This window comes from Entelurus aequoreus, linkage group LG01 (genome assembly GCF_033978785.1).
Source record: "Entelurus aequoreus isolate RoL-2023_Sb linkage group LG01, RoL_Eaeq_v1.1, whole genome shotgun sequence".
NCBI classification, from domain to species: Eukaryota; Metazoa; Chordata; class Actinopteri; order Syngnathiformes; family Syngnathidae; genus Entelurus; species Entelurus aequoreus.
In genome coordinates, this window is record NC_084731.1 from 30,953,773 (window position 1) to 30,978,695 (window position 24,923).

Sequence of the window (24,923 nt, forward strand, 5' to 3'; positions counted from 1 at the left end):
CAGTTTTATGGACTTAAAAAATTAAATCCTTCAGTATGACGTCATGTGACAACACAAAAACATATTTCGTCTGCCAACATTCATGTCATTTTGGCAGTGTTTTGTAGTCAGATGTGACCTTTGCCACGTACCACCTGACCTGTGTGCAGTGTGGGTCCATGATGACAAAAAATGGGTTGCTTGTTTGGGATAAATAATTTAATGCTCTCATGCACGCTCACACACACTAAAACAGTAAACATCACGCCCACACACACTTTATATGTACGTACCATGCACACACTCCAGTATGTAACTTCTATGACATTAAACGCTGAATTGTGTGCAACAAAAGTTGTCTGTGATTCCATCCATCCATCCATCTTCTTCCGCTTATCCGAGGTCGGGTCGCGGGGGCAGCAGCCTAAGCAGGGAAGCCCAGACTTCCCTCTCCCCAGCCACTTCGTCTAGCTCTTCCCGGGGGATCCCGAGGCGTTCCCAGGCCAGCCGGGAGACATAGTCTTCCCAACGTGTCCTGGGTCTTCCCCGTGGCCTCCTACCGGTCGGACGTGCCCTAAACACCTCCCTAGGGAGGCGTTCGGGTGGCATCCTGACCAGATGCCCGAACCACCTCATCTGGCTCCTCTCGATGTGGAGGAGCAGTGGCTTTACTTTGAGCTCCTCCCGGATGACAGAGCTTCTCACCCTATCTCTAAGGGAGAGACCCGCCACCCGGCGGAGGAAACTCATTTCGGCCGCTTGTACCCGTGATCTTGTCCTTTCGGTCATAACCCAAAGCTCATGACCATAGGTGAGGATGGGAACGTAGATCGACCGGTAAATTGAGAGCTTTGCCTTGCGGCTCAGCTCCTTCTTCACCACAACGGACCGATACAGCGCCCGCATTACTGAAGACGCCGCACCGATCCGCCTGTCTATCTCACGAACCACTCTTCCCTCACTCGTGAACAAGACTCCGAGGTACTTGAACTCCTCCACTTGGGGCAAGATCTCCTCCCCAACCCGGAGATGGCACTCCACCCTTTTCCGCAGGTTGAGTAAAAATGTGTCTCTCCAGTGAGGAGCATATTTGATCCTGGACGGAAACCATGTGTAATTTGTGTGTAAGGTAAGACAACTTAGCTAGATGTATAATTATCGTATTTAACGTTAATTTCAGCCTCTGTATAATCAATTAATTTTAAAAAATCCCATAGTGCATGATTATGTGAGCCCTTCAGTATGCAAACAGGATACCATCCTGCACTGTGCCTGATGTTGTGCATTATCTCACATGACACTTTACAGCCAGGTGGGGGCGCTGTTCTCCCAGTGACGGTGCAGTTCGTTTATTTAAAGGTTATAAGCTATACTGTTTTACGAGCGACGATAATTTTTCTTGAATTCAGAGCATCATAACACTGGTGTGAGAAACAAAACTAACAAAAAACAATGTTTGTGTAAACCGAAACTATGCATGTGTGTTTGTGTGTATGTTAGGAGGAGGTGGGCTTGCAGTAGTCGTCCACTGCAGTGATGGTGGCCTTGCAGAAGAAACAGTCCTTGTTGTTCATCAGGTGTTGGTTGATACAGGCTCTACACAACCACAAAACACAAGGTCAATCCCAGCATGCACTGGAACACCAACAAGATCAAACCAAGTTAAGTTTTGGACTGACTTGCAGGACTTGTGTGAGCAAGGTTTGAAGATGGCCGAGATGGAGTGAGCGTAGCAGATGGGGCAAAGGTCGTCCTCGCTGGTGGGCTGAGAGCAAAATGAGAAAAAAGCGTGTGTCTTATACCGAACATGCTTAAATGTCACACATGGAGCAGCAAGATTTTTTTTCACAACGGTTTCTGCGGCAACACAAGCAGTTGTCGAAAAGCAAACAGTTGCGCGAATGGCCGACAGCTTTTCAAACAGCATGAAGATTTACGATAAGCCGCAGATGGCGTCGGGTCCTGGTATGCCACCATAAACGTTTTGTCAGGATTTTATGATCAATGAATGCCAACGACCAGACCCACGTGAGCAGTTCAGCTAATGCAGAAACGCACGTGCCAGGAACTGTGGGCCTTTTCACAGAGTCGGTGCCATTTGCGTAAAATGTAAAAATGCATGATAAAATAAATTTAAAATATATGTTTTATGTCGCAAATTTACTAAATACAAGTCAAAAGATAAATTCAAACTACATTGATACATACATTCAGTCGTGGTCAAAAGTTTACATACACTTGTAAAGAACATAATGTCATGGCTGTCTTGAGTTTCCAATAATTTCTACAACTCTTATTTTTCTTGTGATAGAGTGATTGGAGCACATACTTGTTGGTCACAAAAAACATTCATGAAGTTTGGTTCTTTTAGGAATTTATCATGGGTCTACTGAAAATGTGACTACATCTGCTGGGTCAAAAGTATACATACAGCAATGTTAACATTTGGTTACATGTCCCTTGGCAAGTTTCACTGCAATAAGGCGCTTTTGTTAGCCATCCACAAGCTTCTGGTTGAATTTTTGACCACTCGTCTTGACAAAATTGGTGCAGTTCAGCTAAATGTGTTGGTTTTCTGACATGGACTTGTTTCTTCAGCATTGTCCACACGTTTAAGTCAGGACTTTGGGAAGGCCATTCTAAAACCTTAATTCCAGCCTGATTTAGCCATTCCTTTACCACCATCCTTTGACATGTGTTTGGGGTCATTGTCCTTTTGGAACACCCAACTGCGCCCAAGACCCAACCTGCGGGCGGATGATTTTAGGTTGTCCTGAAGAATTTGGAGGTAATCCTCTTTTTTCATTGTCCCATTTACTCTCTGTAAAGCACCAGTTCCATTGGCAGCAAAACAGGCTCAGAAGCATTATACTACCACCACCATGCATGACGGAAGGGATGGTGTTCCTGGGAATAAAGGCCTCACATTTTCTCCTCCAGACATATTGCTGGATATTGTGGACAAACAGCTGCAATTTGTTTCATCTGACATCACATGGACAAAGATAAGACCTTCTGGAGGAAAGTTCTGTGGTCAGATGAAACAAAAATTGAGCTGTTTGGCCACAAGCACGGTGGTGGTAGTATTATGTTGTGGGCCAAATTTAGCTGAACTGCACCAATTTTGTCAAGAGGAGTGGTCAAAAATTCAACCAGAAGCTTGCCAGAAGCTTGTGGATGGCTACCAAAAGCACCTTATTGCAGTGAAACTTGCCAAGGGACATGTAACCAAATATTAACATTGCTGTATGTATACTTTTGACCCAGCAGATTTGGTCACATTTTCAGTAGACCCATAATAAATTAACAACAGAACCAAACTTCATTAATGTTTTTGTGACCAACAAGTATGTGCTCCAATCACTCTAACACAAAAAAATAAGAGTTGTAGAAATGTTTGGAAACTCAAGACAGCCATGACATTATGTTCTGTACAGCCCTTTGAGACACTTGTGATTTAGGGCTATATAAATAAACATTGATTGATTTACAGGTGTATGTAAACTTTTGACCACGATTGTATACATACACATTTATATATATATATATACCTGTATACACACATATACGTATATGTACACACAGACACACACACACACACACGGCCGACTTAAAAGAACACATTTTTAAAACTAAATTTTTTAGGGCATATCCATGGAACCAGAAGGAGCTTTTCTAACCTGTAACCTGCTTTGAAAAAGTTTAATTAGAATTATTATACCAAATAATACATTGCTGGAATCAGTTTGAATTGATAATCGATTCTGAATCGAATAGTCACCGCAGGAATGGGAATCGGATCGAATCGTTAGGTGTCCAAAGATTCCCACCCCTAATATCTACACAATAATTAGTATTTTTATATTCTTCTTCTTGTTGACTATTAGCAGGACAACCTTTGATAGATATAAGATGACTTCAACATTTTATCGATGCCATTTGGTGCTGCGTACACATGGCTATGAAAGACTATAGTTACAAATATATATATATTAATAAGCCTTATATTTCGATTATGCCCACCTTGCTATATAACGGTGTTTACAGTGCATTTGGAAAGTATTCACAGCACTTCACTTTTTCCACATTTTGTTATGTCACAGACTTATTCCAAAATGGAATTTACATTATACACACAAAACCCCATAAAGACAATATGAACATTTTTATTTGTTTTAAAGTTGCAAATGTAATAAAAATAAACTAAGAAATCATATGTAGTACATAGTATTCACCGCCTTTGATCAATACTTTGTTGAAGCACCTTTGGCATAAATTACAGCCTGAAGTCTTTTTGAATACAATGCCACAAACTTGGCACACCAATCTTTGGGCAGTTTCGCCCATTCCTTTTCATCCAGGATGTCTCTGTACATTTCTGCTTTTATATTTCCCCTTATCCTGACTAGTCTCCCAGTTCCTGCCGCTGAAAACCATCCCCATAGCATGATGCTGCCACTACCATGCTTCACTGTAGGGATGGTATTGGCCTGGTGATGTGCGGTGCCTGATTTCTTCCAAACATGACGCCTGGCATTCACGTTAAAGAGTTCAATCTTTCAATCCAGATCATTTTGTTTCTCATGGTCTGAGAGTCTTTCATGTGCATTTTGGCAAACTTTTTACTAAGAAATGGCTTCCGTCTGATCACTCTACTATACAGGTCTGACTGGTGGATTGCTGTAGAGATGGTTGTCCTTCTGGAAGGTTCTTCCCTTTCCACAGATGGATGCTGTAGCTCTGACAAAGTGACCATCGGGTTTTTAGTCACCTCCATGACTGCATAGAGGACTGAGAGAAAATGCCCAAAGATATGTGGGCCAAACTTGTGGCATCATATTTAAAAAGACTGTGAATACCCCATAATGATGATTACGTTTCACAAATTTGAAAAAAAAATCACATTGCTATTATTTGGTATCATTTGTAGAATTTTGAAGACAAAAATGGAATTATTAAATTTTGGAATAAATCTGTAACATAACAAAATGTGGGGAAAAGTGAAGCACTGTCAATATCTTCCGGATGCACTGCATTTCCTTAAGCCACAACATCCCCCATTGTACAAAATCATCAGATAAATGACATTTAACGAGCATTCAACTTCACAATATAGTACCGATAAGCGCACTGTGATTCTGCAGCTGTTATTAACAGCAAAAGATGTGATAACATCACTGACCGCTGTGCTGGCCGCAGCCTGCTGGGATTCTTTGGTGAGGAATGCCAACATGAGCTCAACCTTTTGCTTCTCCTCCTTGCTGATGTAGTCACTGTCTGTTGGGGGCAAAGCACAAACATGAGCTCAAGCGACTGCTAACAAGAAACTATTAAATCACTCTGACTCCTTGGAAAACAAGACATCATTGTTGGTTTGCCAGAAAAGCGACCTCTGCAGGACGATGAGGATAATGATGCTATTATAGGAAGAGGACGTGTGAGTGACCCAAACGACTAGACGCTTCTTCAACAAAGATTATTGGCCGAAATTTGGTGTTGCGATCCCAGAAATGATCACAAAGGGGAAATGGGGCACTTTTAACATGTTTGACATAGCTTGTGGCTCTTATGCATATACCTGTCAACATTTCAATATCAGAATATGGGAGATTTCACAGAAAAATGAGTGGAGAAAGAGGGATTTTCAATGTCATCACAAACCACTGTTTAATCAACCAAAAAAATTATAATTATAATTCATGGCCTAGACGGGACTCACACTTACGTCACTTATAGGCGGATAAATAAAGGCTATTCTATTCTATCCTATCATAAAATATGCTGATTGTTCAGTCAGGTATGTCTGAAATCTGGACCAAATACAAACAAGATGGGAAGGTTGTAAAAGGCAAGCATAGTGGTAGAACAAGGAAAACATCAAAGGGTCAAGACCGAAAACTTCAAGCATTATGTCTTGAAAACAGAAAATGCATAGCAAAACAAATAAAGAACAAATTGGCGGGAACTGTAGTCGCCACCTGTGACCGATCTGTAAGAAAGCACCTCAAGGAAATGGGATTTAAATTCAGAAAAAAGCTCAACAAAAGCAGTCAATGATCTCTAACAAAAAAAACAATGTTCCAATGGGCTAAAGAAAAGCAATTGTGGACTATCCATGACTGAATGGAAGTCCTATTCAGTTATGAATCTTGAATCTGCATTGGGCAAAGTGATGATGTTTCAACTTTTGTTTGGTTGCTTTCTAATTAGATTTATGAAGACGACTGCCTGAAGAAAACATGCATTTCCACAGTAATTGATGATATGGGAATGTATGTCAAGTAATGGCACTGGGGATATGGCTGTCTTTACATCTTCAATACATACAAAAGTTTACATTGACATTTTGGACACTTTTCCTATTTCATCAATCTAAAGGATGTTTGGGGATGATGGACATCATTTTTATAGATACTAATGCATCTTTCCATAAAGCAAAAACTGTTGATTTTCCTTGAAGAAAGATAAATAAAGTCGATTTAATGGCCGGAAAAAAGTCTGGATCTCAACACAATTGAAAATATGTGATGGAAATTGAAGAAATTCATGACAAGACTGTAACCTGCAAAGCTTACTTAAAGTTGGAGCAAGATCGATGAAGAGTACTGTTTGTCATTCATTATGTCCATGCCTCAGAGACTGCAAGATGTTATAAAGGCAAGAGATGATGAAACAAAATACTTAGTGGTGTGATGTAGTGTTTTTGTTTTTCATGATTACATAACTCTTTGCTCAGAATGTGATTCCGTTATTTTTTTACTTTGCTTGATCTAAAATTAAACGGTTACAATTTATTTTTGATTCTGGATTTATTCTAGTGTTTCTGAAAGCAAGAAAGTTGCAATTTGAAATGACTATAGTTTTGTGTCATGTGTTATCGGCTTTTTGTATACAAAATTTTAAAAAAAATAAAAAAATAATGATCATCCCCCAAGACTGGTGAATCCATTTTTTCCCAAGGATTGAATATCCCAAATGGGCATCACTAATGAATACGCCAGCTAGTCTGATGAACACAATCAGCAGTTAGCGAGTGTAATAAAAGAGATCCTAGTAAGAAACATTAATATTGAGAAAATGAAAACAATTCTGAGTGCTTATAGACCTGTACCTGTACATGCACAATGACAATAAAGATCATTCATTCATTCATCATTCATTCATTATAGTCTAGACATTTCTCATGCTGGCTCACATCATTTCTTCCTTGATGTTACAGAAAGTAAGAGGAAGTGTGAGAAGCTGCCTGCTCTTCTTTTAGTCAAAATAATAAGTCTCCTATTTGTTTGAAACTTTGGTAGAGATGTCTTTTTTATTGTCTTCATGTGCATCCATCTGCCTCGTGTTGATTCAATTAAATCATGTAAACTTGCAACCCGCCGTACTCCTTTCACGCACTGAGGCTCGAGTCGAGCAGACCCCATTGCTGCAGTAGCGGCCGTATTAGTAAGGACATTTTTTTGGACAGCAAAATCTGGGAAAAAAGCAGGACTGGGAAGACGCCGGGAAAGAAGGATAAAAAGAAAAACTGGATTTCTTGGCAAAAACGGGAGGGTTGACAGGTATGCTCTTCAAGAGGCACTTTTTTTGGAATTTTTCACATTCATCATGAAATACGTGATAACGAATGTGTGCGTTTTTTTATAATACATTCTAAATAGTGAATAAATAACATCAAAAGTCTGCTTACAATTGAGCCTATGGGAGCCACGCAATTCTGTCTACAGAGCCCTTGAAAATAACATACAAACACTTCCATTAAGGTTTTATATACATAATGTAAGTATATATGTAATGTAGGAACAGGCACATTTATAATAACATTTAATATTTACGTATTTTGATCATTTTAAGCATATGCGGCACATTAATTAAAAAAACGCATCACATTTGCTTTTTTTCTTCTTCATCACTGATTATTACTCACTGCAGACTTCATGACAGCCAACAGACATAATAAAACATCACTTACTGTGCAACTCCGCCTTATTAGTGATTCCCAGAGCCCCAAAAAAGTCTGTGGGCTATAGACCCTTTTTCTATTCGGGCTACAGTACTTAGGAATGCCCTACCAGTAACAATTATAGATGCTACCTCAAAGCATTTAAGTCCCATCTTGAAACTCTTTTGTATACACTAACCTTTAAATAGACCCCTCTTTTAGACCAGTTGATCTGCCGTCTCTTTTCTGCTCTGCCCCCTGACCACAGATGAGGCGCCAGCTGTTCAAAGTCGGGACCCGGGGTGGACCACTCATTTCTGCATCAGTTGATGATGTCCCTGCGCTGCTGACTTGTCTCCACTCAAGATGATCCCCTGCTGGCCCCACTGTGGACTGGACTCTCACACTATTAACTAGATCCACTCGATGTCCATTGCACCGGTCGCCCAGGGGGGGCCCACATCTGCGGTCCCCTCCGAGGTTTCTCATTGTATCCCATTGGGTGGAGTTTTTTCTTGCCCTGATGTGGGATCTGAGCCGAGGATGTCATTGTGGCTTGTGCAGCCCTTTGAGACACTCGTGATTTAGGGCTATATAAATAAACTTTGATTGAAACTTTGATTGAATGTCTGCTGTCATTAGGACCCCAACTTCTAGAATGTTTATATAGTCTCATTTAGATGAAGAATGACTCATAATCTTCACAAAGAAACAGGGTGGAGGGTGGAGGGCGGAGGGACCAAGCGTCTTTTCGTGTCGTGCTTGCCAGTTTCGGGTCCTAAATAGCTGTCAAAGTTTACCAACTTGTCGGAGTACCTACTCACACTACTTCTGTCCAGGTGAGATGCATGATTTACGATCTACAACAAACGGGGAGCAAGGAAGTGAGGAAGTAGCAGGCCACTCGATGATGTAAGCATAGGGACACACGGGAGTGATCACAGCGCCGCTATAAATAGTTTGTCTATGTTAGCGCTTATAATAAAAATATTACTATCCATCCATAGATCCATCCATCCTTTTTGGATAGTTATTTATTGGGTTTTATTGGCGAAATAGTGGTGCTCCTATTGGCTCCACTGTAAGCAGACTTTTATTTACGTTTATTTTAAAGTGCATTACAAAAAAAATCTATCCGTCATCATGTCTTTCAAAATAATAATAATAATTGTAAACGATAGGCAAAATTCCAAAAAAAAGCTTAGTTCCCCTTTAAGTAGTTACAAAAGTAACATAATCTGCCAGCAGGAGGCGCTCATGCCTGACGCCAGACTTGTGATGAGTGTTGATGTTTATTATCGATGAAAGAAGTAAAAGAAAAAGTGTGTGTCACTCACATGCGTGCAGAGAGAAGTGTTTACGATCTAACGGACCAACGGCTCCAGGTGCTGAGGGAAGGGGCTGAGCCACAGAGGACGCCAGGGAGCTCACAACCGCCCGGGCGCTAGCGGTGGGCGGTGCAGCTGAGCCGCACGAGTCTACTCCATCCCCTAGAAGGTGCTGGATGGAGTGGAGCTGGAAACAGGGGTCTGACAGCAAGACGGACGCCGCCCGGCACGTCCTGTAGAAGGACAAACAAACAACATAAAAAAACGTGACATTCATTTGGTACATTTTCTAGCCTCATCCATGTGACTTTATCAGCGCTGTACTTCCTGTGAGCGATCATTTGACAACATAATTTGTTTTCCTTGCATTGCTTCCTGACCTATTCTTCCCAGCGGCCATGACACTTCCCGGGTTACGACGTCTGTCTTTATTTATTTATTTAGAGCAACAAAAAAACAACTGATACAAACACTGACATGAATGCAGGAAGTAAAAGGGAGTCAAAGGTTAGTCAGGGATTTAGGAGCTCATCAATGAAGTGACTTTTAGCCTTTTGCTGGCGGCGAAAAGATCCTGAGTCATGGTTTCAACTGACGCACGAGCACATTTAGGACGGGAAGGTGTCATGATCGGTTTCTGTTTGATTTTATGGAAACATCTTAGTCTTGTGCCTCTGCTGGAGCAACATCGTTTGGATCTTGTCTACGCCTGGTCTCGTTAGCCGCTCAGTTGCCTCCTTTTCCAGTTCTTTCTTGTCCTGTGATTTGTCTGTATTTAGCATCCAGGGGACAATAAAGTGAAAGTGTGTCGTTTTGGAGGCCAGTTAATAGCAAGGTTGGGTATCATTTACATATCATCTGATATCGTTGCCAAATCGGTACTTTTGAAAGGGTGCCGTTGCTAAAATAGTTAAACAGGTGCTGACATCAATTAAAACAAGTAAACCCTCTTGTCAGTCATCCACTCTTTTCTTTGTCTCTGTGGTTGGAGGTGGGCCATTAGTATACACACACACACAAAGAAGCGCAGTCTCATAATTATAAAAAATGGGAAAAATCATACATACTCCGATGCATTACAATTAAAACATGGGCAATTCATGAATATCCAAATGTCGATTATTTGCGTATGTTAAATGGAGTAATACAGACGGCTCAAAATTGTGGCATTAATGCTAATGTTCTCTAAACGTTAATTCTAGGTTTGGTTCTAACTAACTATGGGAGAACCATTAGCTAACATTCTTTTAATGTTATTTGTTGGCTGGGTTAGCACAAACATCCATGGGGGAGGAAAAGAAGAGGACAAGATACGCAAGCGGAGGGGCTAACATAGCTTAAATGTGAAGTAGTGAAACAAGAAAAGAATAAATGCTTTGTACACTCTGAACAGAAAGCTAATAAAACCACGTTACCGAAGAGAGTAATCCAGCTGGGAAGAGGAAATTAGCAGGTAGGTAAGTCAGTAGAGACAATAATATCCACACAGTGCAGCCACCGGCAGGCAACACTTTTAGCCATATACAGTGTATGAATGAGTCAATAGACAACACACATCTTTGAGCTGGAAGCTTATGGCTACTTGGGCCAAAGCGTCTGATCATTCTGTGGAAAGCACAAACATTAAATCAAAGATGCTTGCTCGCAAAGTAGGGACCTTTATTTATTTTTTCATCTGAACTACATACCCACAAACACACACACACACACATATATATATATATATATATATATATATATATATATATATATATATATATATATATATATATATATATATATATATATATATATATATATATATATATATATATATATATATATATATATATATATATATATATATATATATATATATAAAGAACATAATGTCATGGCTATCTTGAGTTTCCTATAATTACTACAACTCTTATTTTTTTGTGATAGAGATTGGAGCACATACTTGTTGGTCACAAAAAACATTCATGAAGTTTGGTTCTTTTATGAATTTATCATGGGTCTGCTGAAAATGTGACCGAATCTGCTGGGTCAAAAGTATACATACAGCAATGTAAATATTTGGCTACATGATAGGCTGATTGGCAACATGCAGCTGAGATAGGCTCCAGCATCTCCCGCGACCCCAAAAGGGACAAGCGGTAGAAAATGGATGGATGGATGGATAGATGTCCCTTGGCAAGTTTCACTGCAATAAGGCACTTTTGGTAGCCATGCACAAGCTTCTGGCAAGCTTCTGGTTGAATGTTTGACGGTAGGTTTGGTGTTCCTGGGATTAAGGCCTCACCTTTTCTCATCCAAACATATTGCTGGGTATTGTGGCCCAACAGCTCAATTTTTGTTTCATCCGACCACAGAACTTTCCTCCAGAAGGTCTTATCTTTGTCCATGTGATGTCAGATGAAACAAAAATTGAGCTGTTTGGCCACAATACCCAGCAATATTTTTGGATGAGAAAAGGTGAGGCCTTTAATCCCAGGAACACCACCCTACCGTCAAGCATGGTGGTGGTGGTGGTAGTATTATGCTCTGGGCCTGTTTTGCTGCCAATGGAACTGGTGCTTTACAGAGAGTAAATGGGACAATGAAAAAGGAGGAATACCTCCAAATTCTTCAGGACAACCTAAAATCATCAGCCCAGAGGTTGGGTCTTGGGCGCAGTTGAGTGTTCCAACAGGACAAAGACCCCAAACACACGTCAAAAGTGGTAAAACAATGGCTAAATCAGGCTAGAATTAAGGTTTTAGAATGGCCTTCCTAAAGTCCTGACTTAAACGTGTGGACAATGCTGAAGAAACAAGTCCATGTCAGAAAATCAACAAATTTAGCTGTACTGCACCAATTTTGTCAAGAGGAGACCCATAATAAATTCCTAAAAGAACCAAACTTCATGAATGTTTTTTGTGACTAACAAGTATGTACTCCAATCACTCTATCACAAAAAAATAAGAGTTGTAGAAATTATTGGAAACTCAAGACAGCCATGACATTATGTCCTTCACAGGTGTATGTAAACTTTTGACCACGACTGTAATATATATAATGTGTATATAGATATAAAAATATGTATCTGTATAAATATATGTATGTGTATAAATATATATGTGTATATATAACTATATATATATATATATATATATATAACTATATATATATATATATATATATATATATATATATATATAGTTATATATATATATATATATATATATATATATATATAAATATATTTTTATATAAATAAATGATAAATGGGTTATACTTGTATAGCGCTTTTCTACCTTCAAGGTACTCAAAGCGCTTTGACAGTATTTCCACATTTACCCATTCACACACACATTCTTGCCATGCAAGGCGCTAACCAGCAGCCATCAGAGGCAAAGGGTGAAGTGTCTTGCCCAAGGACACAACGGACGTGACTAGGAAGGTAGAAGGTGGGAATTGAACCCCAGTAACCAGCAACACTCCGATTGCTGGCACAGCCACTCTACCAACTTCGCCACGCCGTCCAAATCATATATATATATATATATATATATATATATATATATATATATATATATATATATATATATATATATATATATATATATATATATATATAAATAAATATGTGTGTGTGTATATATATATATATATATATATAACTATATGTGTATATATATATATATATATATATATGTGTATATATATATATATATATATATATATACATATATATATATATATATATATATATATATATATATATATATATATATATATATATATATATATATATATATATATATATATATATATATATATAATTAAATATGTGTGTATATATACTGTATATTTATTAAAATATTTGTGTATATATGTATATGTGTATATTTTGTCATGATCTGTTATCCGAGTCATGGCGCGATTTATGTTTAGTAGCTTGTTTCCTATGTTTTATAGTCTGTTTCCTGGCTGCACCCTTTCCTTTCGTTTACTGTTGGTTTCCATGGGCACTAATTCTTCACACCTGCCTTTGTTTAGTAATTAGTGTTCCCACCAGGTGATTTGGTTTATCACTCCTCTTTACAGTTTTCTGTCACCCGGCACAAGTGGCTGGGTCAATGCTCGCTTGACCATTTACATTACTTCTTGTTTTTCACCACGCTCCAGTTTTCCCTTGCTTCTAGAATTCCTAGCTGTTCACCCTTGGTGACAATTAGATTTTTTGCTCCACACTTGGTTAGCGTCTCAGTTTTTGTATTTTTTGTCCTTCCTTACATAATTAAAGGCTCAATCCTACCTGCATGCTGCTCCTGCTTGTCTTTCTGCATTGGAGGGAACAGGACAATCCCAGCCATGCGTTCCCAACGTATCATATGTGTATGTGTACATATGTATATGTATATATGTGTATACATGTATATATAAATATATATTTATGTATATGTGTGTATATATGTATATGTGTGGATATATGTACCGTATTTTTCGGACTATAAGTCACAGTTTTTTTCATAGTTTTACACTCAGGGGCGACTTATGTGTGAAATTATTAACACATTACCGTAAAATATCAAATAATATTATTTAGCTCGTTCACGTAAGAGACGTATAAGATTTCATGGGATTTAGCGATTAGGAGTGACAGATTGTTTGGTAAACGTATAGCATGTTCTATATGTTATAGTTATTTGAATGACTCTTACCATAATATGTTACGTTAACATACCAGGCACGTTCTCAGTTGGTTATTTATGCGTCATATAACGTACACTTATTCAGCCTGTTGTTCACTATTCTTCATTTATTTTAAATTGCCTTTCAAATGTCTATTCTTGGTGTTGGGTTTTATCAAATAAATTTCCCCAAAAAATGCGACTTATACTCCAGTGCGACTTATATATGCTTTTTTCCTTCTTTATTATGCATTTTCGGCAGGTGCGACTTATACTCCGGTGCAATTTATACTCCAAAAAATACGGTATGTGTATATATAAATACATATTTTTGTATATACAATGCACGCCAAAAGTTGGGACACACCTTCTCATTCAATGCGTTTTCTTTATTTTCATGTAGATTGTCACTGAAGGGATCAAAACAATGAATGAACACATGTGGAGTAATGTACTTAACAAAAAAAGGGGAAATAACTGAAAACATGTTTTATATTATAGTTTCTTCAAAATAGCCACCATGAAAATAGAGAAAACACATTGAATGAGGAGAAGGAGTCTGCTTACAATGGAGCCAATGGGAGTTGCTGTATTCTGCCTATAAAGCGCTCTAAAAAACATCCAAACTCCTCCATTAAGGTTTATACATGGTTTGAGTATATATGTAATGTAGTAACAGGCACATTCATAAGAACATGTCATATTTACACATTTCAATCATTTTAAGCATACACGGCACAATAATTTAAAAAACGCATCACACTGTTCGCTTTTTCCTTCAACAACATCACTGATTACTTATTACTCACTGCAGACTTCATGAGAGCCAACACACATAATACACATCACTTACTGTACAATGTCTGCTGTCCTTAGGATGCGGACTGCAAGGATGTTCATATTTCCCATTAAATGAAGAGTACTCATAATCCTCGAGAAGAAAAAAGGGGGGTAGAACCAAGTCTTTTCATGTCTTTCTCGCCAATTCTGGATCTAAATTGGATGCCATCTCGCTAGATTATGTGTACATCTTTCTACTCTTAAGGCGAGAGGCATTATTTATGAGCTACAATAAACATTTGCAAGCTCAGAGGCGTGAAAGCAGCCGCTGATGTCAATACACACCACAAACTTTGTCTGCGTTCGCGCTTATATTAACAATATCACTAATAGTTGGTTAATATTCAAGTCACAAAATGTAAATGGAGTATTGTTGGCGCTTTTTGGATGTTTTTTGTTAGAGAGATTCATGGGAGGAATCGAGGACCTCCCAGTGACTCTGTTGTAAGCAGACTGTTGTGTTTATTTACAAGTTAGAATGCATTATGGGGAAAAAAAAGCATCCATCGTCATGTTTTTCATGATTGTGAAATATTGTGGGGAAAAAAGTGCAGTTCTCCTTTTAGTGCATACGTTCCATTATTGATACACAAGTGTGTTTGCTACTGTAGTGAATCCTACATGCAAGAATAATTAATGTAGTTGTAGTGCAAGAATCGAGAAAAATGAAAGTAGCCTAACACCTGCTTGTGTTGTAATCTTGATATTCATAAATCCTGGGTTCCTGAATGCGCTGCACGTGAGTGTGATGTGGATGTGTTGTGTTGTAGGTGTTTAGAGCGACTGAGTTAAATGGTTTGTATTCATTTAGGCAGAAGCCTGTGGCATTTGAACTTTATTGGTGCTCAGAAAAGATGCCACCATCCCCATGGTTACACAACTCAGCTTCACGTCACCACGAAGACGTTTGTATCTTATAAAACATATCCAAACTGTACATGAAGAGTTCTAAGTCAAGCTACTTCTGTGTGTCAATTTAACCTTACAGCAAACTGTGCCACTGCTACCAGAAGAAAAACTACAAGAGGAGTAGAAGACACAAAGAGGAAAAAGCAGAAACGGAAGAAAGGAGGGTTCAGAGAGAGAGGAAGAGGCGGAGGAGCACGGGGAGGAGCTGAGTGCAAGCACACATCTGGAAGCATCCTGCTGCTCCAATGTATTCGTGTGGAGAGTTGGCAGCAGCAGCAGCAGCGGCAGCAGGAGAGTGTGGTCGCTGACGTCCGAGAACATGTGATGTCAGCGCTGGGTGGGCGCGGAGATTTCCCAAACACAAACATGCTCCCAGCAAGAGGAAGCAGACGCACAGGGACGAGCGGCACTGTTGGCATAGACCACTTAGGCTGGAAGATGACAGCAACGCACGACTGAAGTGAGTGAGACGTTTTTTTTAGTTGCTCTCAACTATTTACTACATCTTTAAGTCTCATGTCTATCGTCACTCTTTCACTAAACGCCGCTTTCTGCCGTCTACATCAGCGGGCTCCGTTCTGAGCGGTCCAGATGGCTGCGGCGCTGCCAGCAGGATGTTAACAGCAAGTTCTACATGAGCTGACAGCACGCTCAGACGCTGAGTTGAGTGTTTGTGGTGTCGGGAAGCATGAGGGACTGGGAGAGGATTTAAGCTTGTACCCTGGCGGAACCAGCGCATGGCTCATGTGGGTCGGGTCTGGTGCCAGAAAAAAGTGAAGTATGCACTGTTTGTTTTAGAGATGAAGAACATGGAAATGAGTGTGCAGTGAAAGGAAGCGGACCTGTGGTCCCGGGGGCATCATGTCAGCTCATCTGACAACATCGTGGAGGTATTTCCTGGTTCTGTTCGGGTGTCTCCAGCAGGTCTTGTCCATCCAGACCGGCATCTGCCAGTTGGGGCACAACTCCTCCCATGCAGACAGATGCCTGTGTGCAGCTGATATTCTGAGCTGCACCGGGCTGGGTCTGGAGCAAGTCCCAGTAGATATGCCCGGTTTTGTCGTCACTTTGGACCTAAGCCATAACCGCTTGCTTGAGCTAAGGCAGGGTAGCTTTGAAGGGCTGTTTCGTCTGCAGACATTACGCTTGACGCACAACCAGCTGACTACTGTCCAGCCAGGCACATTTGATAACTCCTCTGGAGTCCTATTGCGACACCTGGACCTATCGTCCAATAAGCTGAGGGCGCTGGAGCTTCACTACTTTCAGGACCTTCCAGGACTGGAGGAGCTGCTGCTCTTCAACAACCAGATGGTTAAGGTAGAGAGTGGCGCCCTGGCAGGACTGGGCAGCCTCCGCAGGGTCTACCTTAGCCACAACCGACTCACAGACTTCCCTTTCTTCTCCATCCAGGATCACAGGCACCTTCAGCTGGCCATACTGGACCTGTCCTCAAACCACCTGCGCAAGCTACCCCTGGAGTACATATCGAGCCTCCCCAGCAGGCTCCAGCAAGGACTCTACCTTCACAGTAACCTGCTAGTGTGCGACTGTGCCATGTACGGAATGTTCCGTCTCTGGGAGGAGAGAGGCTTTGCGTCTGTGACAGACTTCCGAAAAGAACACATTTGCCGGGTTTACGGGATGCATCAAGGCACAGTGCGCTTCTTCCAGCACGACGGCTTCTTCCAACGGTGCAACTTGACTGCCATTACAGCACCACTCAGAGAACAGCAGAGCAGTGTTGCTGTAAGCGAAGGGAAAGCGGCGCTGCTCCACTGCTCCACCACCCTGACCGGAAAAAATGTCACATTCTTCTGGGTTACTCCTAGTCAGGAGTATGTGGCGCCGCCGGGCAAAAACGGCTCACTAAAGATGTTTGCAAATGGCAGCCTGGAGATAATGGTGACCCGAGCTGAGGACTCTGGGATCTATTGGTGCATGGCTTTGGACCCAGAGCATCAGCGGAATCAGACGCATGAAGTTAATGTGACAGTGGTGGCGCAAGATTCCAGTGAGCCCCACGACTCTTTTAAGACCGGATACACCACCTTGCTGGGCTGCGTGGTCAGCCTGATTCTGGTGCTCATGTACCTCTACATGTCACCCTGCAGATGCTCCCCCTGCAACAAGGCGGCACACCCCGCCACCTCAAACGTGGCCGGGCCAGAAAGCGCCCAGTCCTCCATCCTGAGTCCCACCCCGCCTGCTACCACTGAGGGCCCGGGCCGCAAGGTAAGTACCAACAAACATGTGGTGTTTCTGGAGCCAATCAAAGAGCAGAAAAATGGCAGGCTCAGGGTGGGGGTGGGGCAAGGACATGTGGGGCCGGGTTTGCTTCTCGAACCTGAGCAACACCCAAAGCCAGACGTGTACCCAGACACGCCACTTATGCTGCCATAGCAACAGGACTCACAATGAAATACACTCCTATCCCTGCAATGCCGCCAACCCCCCCTGCACCTTTCCCCCCAGACACCTCCACCATCACGACCTCTGTGTCACCTGAACATAAGCAGCACCTTTGCTTTGCCTTTTGACTGTTTATCCAGCCAAGACCCATTGCACTGTGACGGGATGCAACACCAAAGATGGCCACACAAACAAGTCAGGGTGGGGGGACACGGACCTTTAAACCTTTACAACCAGCGTGTACCTTTAAGAAACATTGCTGCTGATACTTTCCTGTCGCACGCACACACACACACACACACACACACACACACACACACACACACACACACACACACACACACACACACACACACACACACACACACACACACATACACACACACATACACACACACATACACACGCACACACACACACACACACGCATAAACACACACACACACACACACACACACACACACACACACACACACACACACACACACACAATGTGTCACCACATTGAATGTTGTAGAGTAGAGGAGCTTTTAGTAAAAATAGAAGCTCCTGAAGGCTTAGCTTTGATTGTCAAAAGCAACTTGCATCACCAGAGGAACACAAGTGGGACATAAATAAATGAAGAAGAGTTTTTGTCTGTTTGGATGGTTTTCACTGTACTCACTGCATCTTTCCTGCACTACCTCCACTTCCTGTCTGTCTGTCTTCGTGTCCTAATAAAGTGCTATGGATGTCCCTTCACTTATTATTATTTTAGTAGGAGAGCATGCTTGACAATAACAACACAGACCATATTTCACATTATCACAATTATGAGTATGACGATATTTGGCTATCACAGTATTTCACCATATGATACTATAAACTGATATCGCCACGTTATTTTTTTTATTGCTATAAACCTATTTTATTGTTCCTCCTTCGTGAGTTGAGTCACTGTTGTGTGAGACGATATTCCAAAAATGCCTTTCCTTAATCCTATGCTTAACTGAAAACCTCCACAGGACTCTGAGGTAAACACTAATATAAGTAGTTTTCTTGTATTGTTCTTGTATTTGTATTTTACTTACAGGAATATTCTAAAGTAAGTTTTTCTGAAAAGCAAATAACTAATCCTGCATCAGCGCTCATCTGTGATGTGCACAAGAGACACCTTCTCTTAAAGAGACAGTAACATAAACATGGGAAAAGTCTATATTGTCATTTAATTCTAACTAATCGATAAACAGTGTTATGTATGTATTTATTCAACATGCCAGAGAATAATTTTTTTATCTAACACAACCCTTTCACATGTCATCCAGGGGGCACTCCTCCCGCAAGTGGCTGGTTAAAATCCAGTTTAAAGTTTAGTTGTTATTGTTTTTGTACTATTGCTGTTTGTACACCAGTCAAATTGTGCTGCAAATGATAAACAACTTTTTTGTGTCACTCCGACTGCACATCGCAATAATCCAGATATTACTGAGCCATGTATTCCATTTTGTATCTTGAGATTCCCAGGCCTAATCACAACTACCATGTCCAGGAATCTCCCATACACAAAATAACTCAAAAATAGGTATGTGCCAATCAGGGTCAGCCGATTTGAGGGGAAAAGTACATGGTCGCTCATTGCCAATTATTGCCGAACTCAAACGGCAATCCATTCTGGCTGACACTGACTATTTTTAGTCCCCCAGCTGTCAAGCTGCTAGCAGCTAATTATGTGTCTCCATACAGTGTGGAGCTACTCCTGTAAGCTAATAATAATCACTTCAATTACAGCAAATACACCGCATCCTCAGTATCTTAATTATCATTGTAAAGTATAATTATCACAGGATGAGGCTAAACATGTTACACACAGACAGGCAAGCCAGAAGTAGACATGCTAATAGCTAAGCTATTAGCTAAGCTAGCTTTAAACAACACAAAGTAATACAGTAATTGCTTAGTAAATGTTAAGAAGTGTAACTGGAACCATGTAAGCAGCCAATAAAGCAGCTAATAACAAAAAATAACAACTGTTGGTATGTCAGCTTTGTCTCAGCCAATACATACATAAAAAACGGCAGATCGATCCATACATTGGTGGTTTCTATACCAAGTGTTTTATCAGTATATGATCAATACTAATACCAATACCGATATTTTCATTTTCTCAAAATATTTTGTTGTGTTATTTGTTTTGTTTTTGTTTATGTTTACAAACAAAGAATAATTGCCTGGACACAGGAGGACTTTTGAGGGCAAAAAACAAATTATTTAAAAAAGTAGTAGAGGCTCCAGCACCCCCGGCGACTCCGAGAGAGACAAGCGGTAGAAAATGGATAGATAGATAGAAGTTCTGGATTTTGTTTAGTTATTGTGTACTATTGACTTTGTTTTGCTCTAACAATTGTATGTAATAAAAGAAAATGAGGAACTAGTGTAAATATTGTGTTGATATTGTTGAACGGTCAGTTGAACTCAACATAATTTTTTTTTTAACGTTTACAATGAATACATATGAACGGCGTCTGTATTGGCATCAGCCGATCCCACTCATGGATGATGATATCGGAATCGGCAACATAAAACCCTTATCTGTACTGTAAAGTTCCAATTTGAATGACAATAAAGGAAGTCTAAGTCTGATCAGAACACCCCAACTATTTTAATAAACTATAAACGTTATAATCATTTGTATGCTGATGTCATCCGATGTCATATGTATCATACAAAGACATTTAAAGGGTTAAATCTTCACGTAGCCTAAAAACCTTTTTATTTTCCATCAGCCAGACGCTGCTCGCTAAAATCCATCTCATCAAATATTCACCAGTTAGGAGAGTAAATATGAGTACACACAGCCACTACACTTTTTCAACACGTCAAGTCACGTGACGTGCTGCAGCTTGAGGCCTGATCACATGACCACATGCACGTCTCTGTTCGCCAACACCCAAAGTGTCCATCAGGTTTCCAGGAAGACACACTATTAATAGAAGTTGCTGCGTGTGCCCGACGCCATCATGTCCTCAGCAGTAACATAAGTAGGCAAAATGGTGAGTATGCAGCCATGGACAATAAATATACCGTATGCACTTGGCACTTAGTGCCTGGGTGACCAATTCTTGACAGTGTAGTGCTGTCCCAGATTCATTACGGTAGTGGCACACTTAAAGGAAATAATGTTCCTCTCAACCCACCCCAAATGGTGAGTTAGCAGGGATCCACCCCAACCAGCATCAATCATTGCCATCTTGGGAGGGGCGAGCTCAAGTGGTTGCAATTAAAAAATTAGAGAACAAACATGTGATTGTCTTTTTTGTATGAGTGCAATGACCGGAATGGCTTTGGGGCAGCACTACACTGTAAAAACTAGCATTGTCAGGAACTAAGTACACAGTGTATTTAGGATACATATTGAAGTGTCTAGTACAAGGCCACTTATAAGTCCATAATCCTTGCCACCTTGGCGGAAAATAAACGTTTCTTACAAATATCGTCCCTAAGGGACGAGGAATAGCTAAATATGAAACACTATAAACTGTAGGGAGATATGCTAGCCACAAGCTAGAGCTCGAGTGTAAACAAAGTGGCCAAATTGATACAAATATCAACAGTAACGATACAAAGTAATATAGTATTAAGTCAACACCACAGTGGTTAGATTAATATGTTTTTACTGTCCAAAAAATCTTTTGTTTTTATTGTTTACCCATCCATGCATTTTCTACCGCTTATCCCTTTCGGGTCGCTGGGGTGGCTGGAGCCTATCCCAGCTGCATTTGGGCAGAAGGCGGGGTACACCCTGGACAAGTCGCCACCTCATCACAGGGCCAACACAGATAAACAGACAACATTCACACACTAGGGACAATTTAGTGTTGCCAATCAACCAATCATTTAATGTAATTGATATTGTTACACTGCTTGTCAGATTATAATTGTGATCAAAAATGTAATCATTCAATGATCTTGGAAATTTCAAGTATCAGTACCAGCATTGGTATGATCAATACTGCCCCTGTAACTACTTGGTATTGGATCGATACCCAAATTTGTGGTATCGCCCAAAACTAATGTAAAGTATCCGAACAGAATAATAAGTGTTCATTACAGTTTAACAGGAGTGTAGGTAGAACCATGTTACACCATAAATAAACCAGATAATAACAGTAAATTAACAAGTAGATTAATAATAGTTTTGAGGAAATAATACTCCGGAATTAATGTAATATGTCACTGTGTATGTCAGCAGCCAAATTACGGCTCTTTGTAACCTGTTTTGAAACGATTCTATAATTATTTATATATACCAAATAATATATTGTGATATACATTGTTATCGCAGGAGGCTGCAATATATTGCGATATAGATTTTAGGCCATATCGCCCAACCGTAGATCTGACCAAAACATCAGGTATTTGCTAGCATTATTATTAGCTCAACTTTGACATAACTTAGTTCTTCCAACCACAGGAAGGAAGAAAGTGAGTGTCAAAGACAGTGCCGAGAATAATAATGAACGATATTCATTGAACCAAACAAAGGAATCAAAAACATAACAGACCGTGTAACCGACTTGGTGAAGCATTTGGAGCATAGCACTTGCTAGTCTGCACCATACTGAAGCAAAATGAGTCCAACGCTAGCCCAGAATGTAAAAATAATATATGAATGGCAGAAATGTGACCATGAAAATATGGTGAAACTCATGATGTGTTTGAGAAGCAGTTCGAAAGAGATATCGTAGAAGTCTATTCTTCATGATAAATTTTGTATCATTATATTACTTCAGAAAACTACTGTAGTTGTTTGTACAACATTCTATTGTATTGTTTATGAAGTTTTTGTTTTTAAAAGGCATGTTATATGTAAAAAAAATGTTGCCATTTTGAGGGACCAAGCGCCACTTAAACTGATTTCAATTTATTTCAATGGGCGACATTGATGTGAGGTACAAGTGTTTTGAGTTAAAAGCTCTGTCACGAGAACAAATAAAGCTCATAAGTTGAGGTACTACTACACAGTTGCACTTAACTAATCCACAAACACACACCCATCCAGCCAGTTTCAATCAAACATGGGCATGCCCATAGCTGCTGTCAATCAATGAAAGAGACACCCTTCATCTGATGTCAAACAAAAGCACATTCATCTAACTGCTATCAATCAAACATGGACACGCCCTACTGCAGTTCACTTTTCTTTATGTCAACGTCAGTCTTGATGTCATCATCCTTTTGGAGAGCATAACCTGCTGTGATGCCTTTCAGGTTCGTGGGCATGACCTCTACATGGTCTGCATGCCACACCACTCATCCGCCATCAATGCGAGTTCTTTCTCTTCATTCTGACTCTTGGCGTCCTCCGCCCACCCGTCGCTCTGCTCCCCTGTTTCCATGGAAACAGGACACAGTGGGACAAGACAGGAAATGTGCTTCATGGCCACAACAACATAAGTGACAAGTCACATGACCCATCACGTGCTCATCTTCCCATTAGAGAGAAATCAACCACAATTACAGTGAGTTCATGGGGAGGCAGGGGCCAAAGAAGTCTATGTCATTATCAATATTGATTGAATATCTTTGATCTGATTGATCATTAAGTATGTACTCACACTTTTAGCATGTCGTCACATCACATGACAAAAAAAGCTTATGCTTTGTTTACTGTGTCCGCCGCCTTTTATTATTTGCATGCACACTAACAGCAGAATCCGCTTCATGCTGTGCTGTTGTGATTTATAGCAGCCTCTCTTTCCTGTGCATGTGTGATATATGGTGACAGGCTAGGTGCTGAGTCAGTTTTGGCTGATGGCGTTTTCCAAAAAAAACTCTGGTGCACCATTAAAGGTCGGCTGACAGCGAAAGTGACACCTGAAGGATGAAACCCACCCAGCAGCAACACGAGCACTCGACTATTTTAAGTGTTAGTAGCTCGATAAGTTGTATTAATCAATAAAGTATCCGTTTCTGAATCGACTTTGGTATCAAAACTGAAGGGTAAGAATAGATCTAACGCTTGTATTATATTTACTATAGTATACCATCCTGTTCTCGCTGCTCTATTTGGTGACCATGTGAAGGGGAAGCCTTTCGGACGCACTGAGATCAGGCTACATCCTGAAAAAGGATCCTCCCCGTTGAGCGGGCTGAGCAGCCCCGGCACAAAGCAATAAAGAGATAGATAAAGCAATAAAGATCCCAGCAGCTGAGCTCATGTCCGCCAAAGACAACAAGAGGCTCTGAGCACTGCTAAGCTAATTAGCGAGGCCCACAATCCAATCTGGACTGACTGCTAGCGGCTCCTCTTGTCTTCCAGCCTCTAGTAATGGACAATAATTAGCACCATTGATTTTCACGCTGGGCTACGCGGGGGTGCTATGTGAGTGTGTGGTGGGGTCGTCGTTAATAGCTATGATGTGGACACAGACATGGGGGTGATGGACCGATGAAGCATGGCTATTAACAGTGTGTGTGTGTGTGTGTGTGTGTGTGTGTGTGTGTGTGTGTGTGTGTGTGTGTGTGTGTGTGTGTGTGTGTGTGTGTGTGTTTTGGATCACCGACGAGCCGTGAGATTGTTGGACTTTTATGGAATGCTGCTCTTCTACTAGATCATACGAGGAGGGAGATGAGGAGGAGGAGGAGTCCCCCTCACTAATGGACAGAGATATGAGCAGGTGCATTAAGGCAAAGGCAAGTAGAGGGAGTGGGGATGAGTGGAAAGAAAAGGAAGCTCGCAGAGATTATTAAGGTATTAATCACCACTGAAAGACACACTGATGACTGTGCTCAAATCAGCTGAGCTAACAGGACTATTGTTGCTACATGAGAATCATAAAACTCTGTGGAACTTTGCAAAATAGTCGCTTGCACACG

At 40.7% G+C, this 24,923-nt stretch overlaps 2 protein-coding genes across 4 annotated transcripts in view; one reads left to right on the forward strand and one right to left on the reverse strand.

The window, feature by feature from the left end:
- Positions 1 to 1,312: 1,312 nt before the first annotated feature.
- Positions 1,313 to 24,923, reverse strand: part of LOC133650363 (E3 ubiquitin-protein ligase RNF123) — a 74,462-nt gene continuing 50,851 nt past the window's right edge. For both annotated transcript variants that reach the window (XM_062047521.1, XM_062047513.1), the window contains 4 exons: positions 9,259 to 9,482; positions 5,162 to 5,256; positions 1,659 to 1,744; positions 1,313 to 1,575 (listed from right to left, as the gene is read on the reverse strand). In XM_062047521.1, the coding sequence (XP_061903505.1) occupies positions 1,476 to 1,575; positions 1,659 to 1,744; positions 5,162 to 5,256; positions 9,259 to 9,482 (505 nt within the window). In that variant the 3' untranslated portion in view covers positions 1,313 to 1,475. The remainder of the gene's footprint in view (positions 1,576 to 1,658; positions 1,745 to 5,161; positions 5,257 to 9,258; positions 9,483 to 24,923) is intronic.
- On the forward strand, positions 15,925 to 23,827 carry amigo3 (adhesion molecule with Ig-like domain 3). Of its 2 annotated transcripts, XM_062063168.1 has the most exons (3): positions 15,925 to 16,116; positions 16,224 to 17,891; positions 23,316 to 23,827. In XM_062063168.1, exons 2-3 carry the CDS (start codon positions 16,518 to 16,520, stop codon positions 23,394 to 23,396), a joined length of 1,455 nt encoding a protein of 484 aa, XP_061919152.1. In that variant the 5' UTR covers positions 15,925 to 16,116; positions 16,224 to 16,517; the 3' UTR covers positions 23,397 to 23,827. The 2 variants fall into 2 exon arrangements, with proteins under 2 accessions (XP_061919152.1, XP_061919062.1); XM_062063078.1 differs by lacking the exon at positions 23,316 to 23,827 and having other exon boundaries at positions 16,224 to 18,444.

What these genes read in the sequence shown, in the direction of transcription:
- amigo3 (XM_062063078.1), top strand. Translation starts at nt 16,518, where the DNA reads ATGTCAGCTCATCTGACAACATCGTGGAGGTATTTCCTGGTTCTGTTC.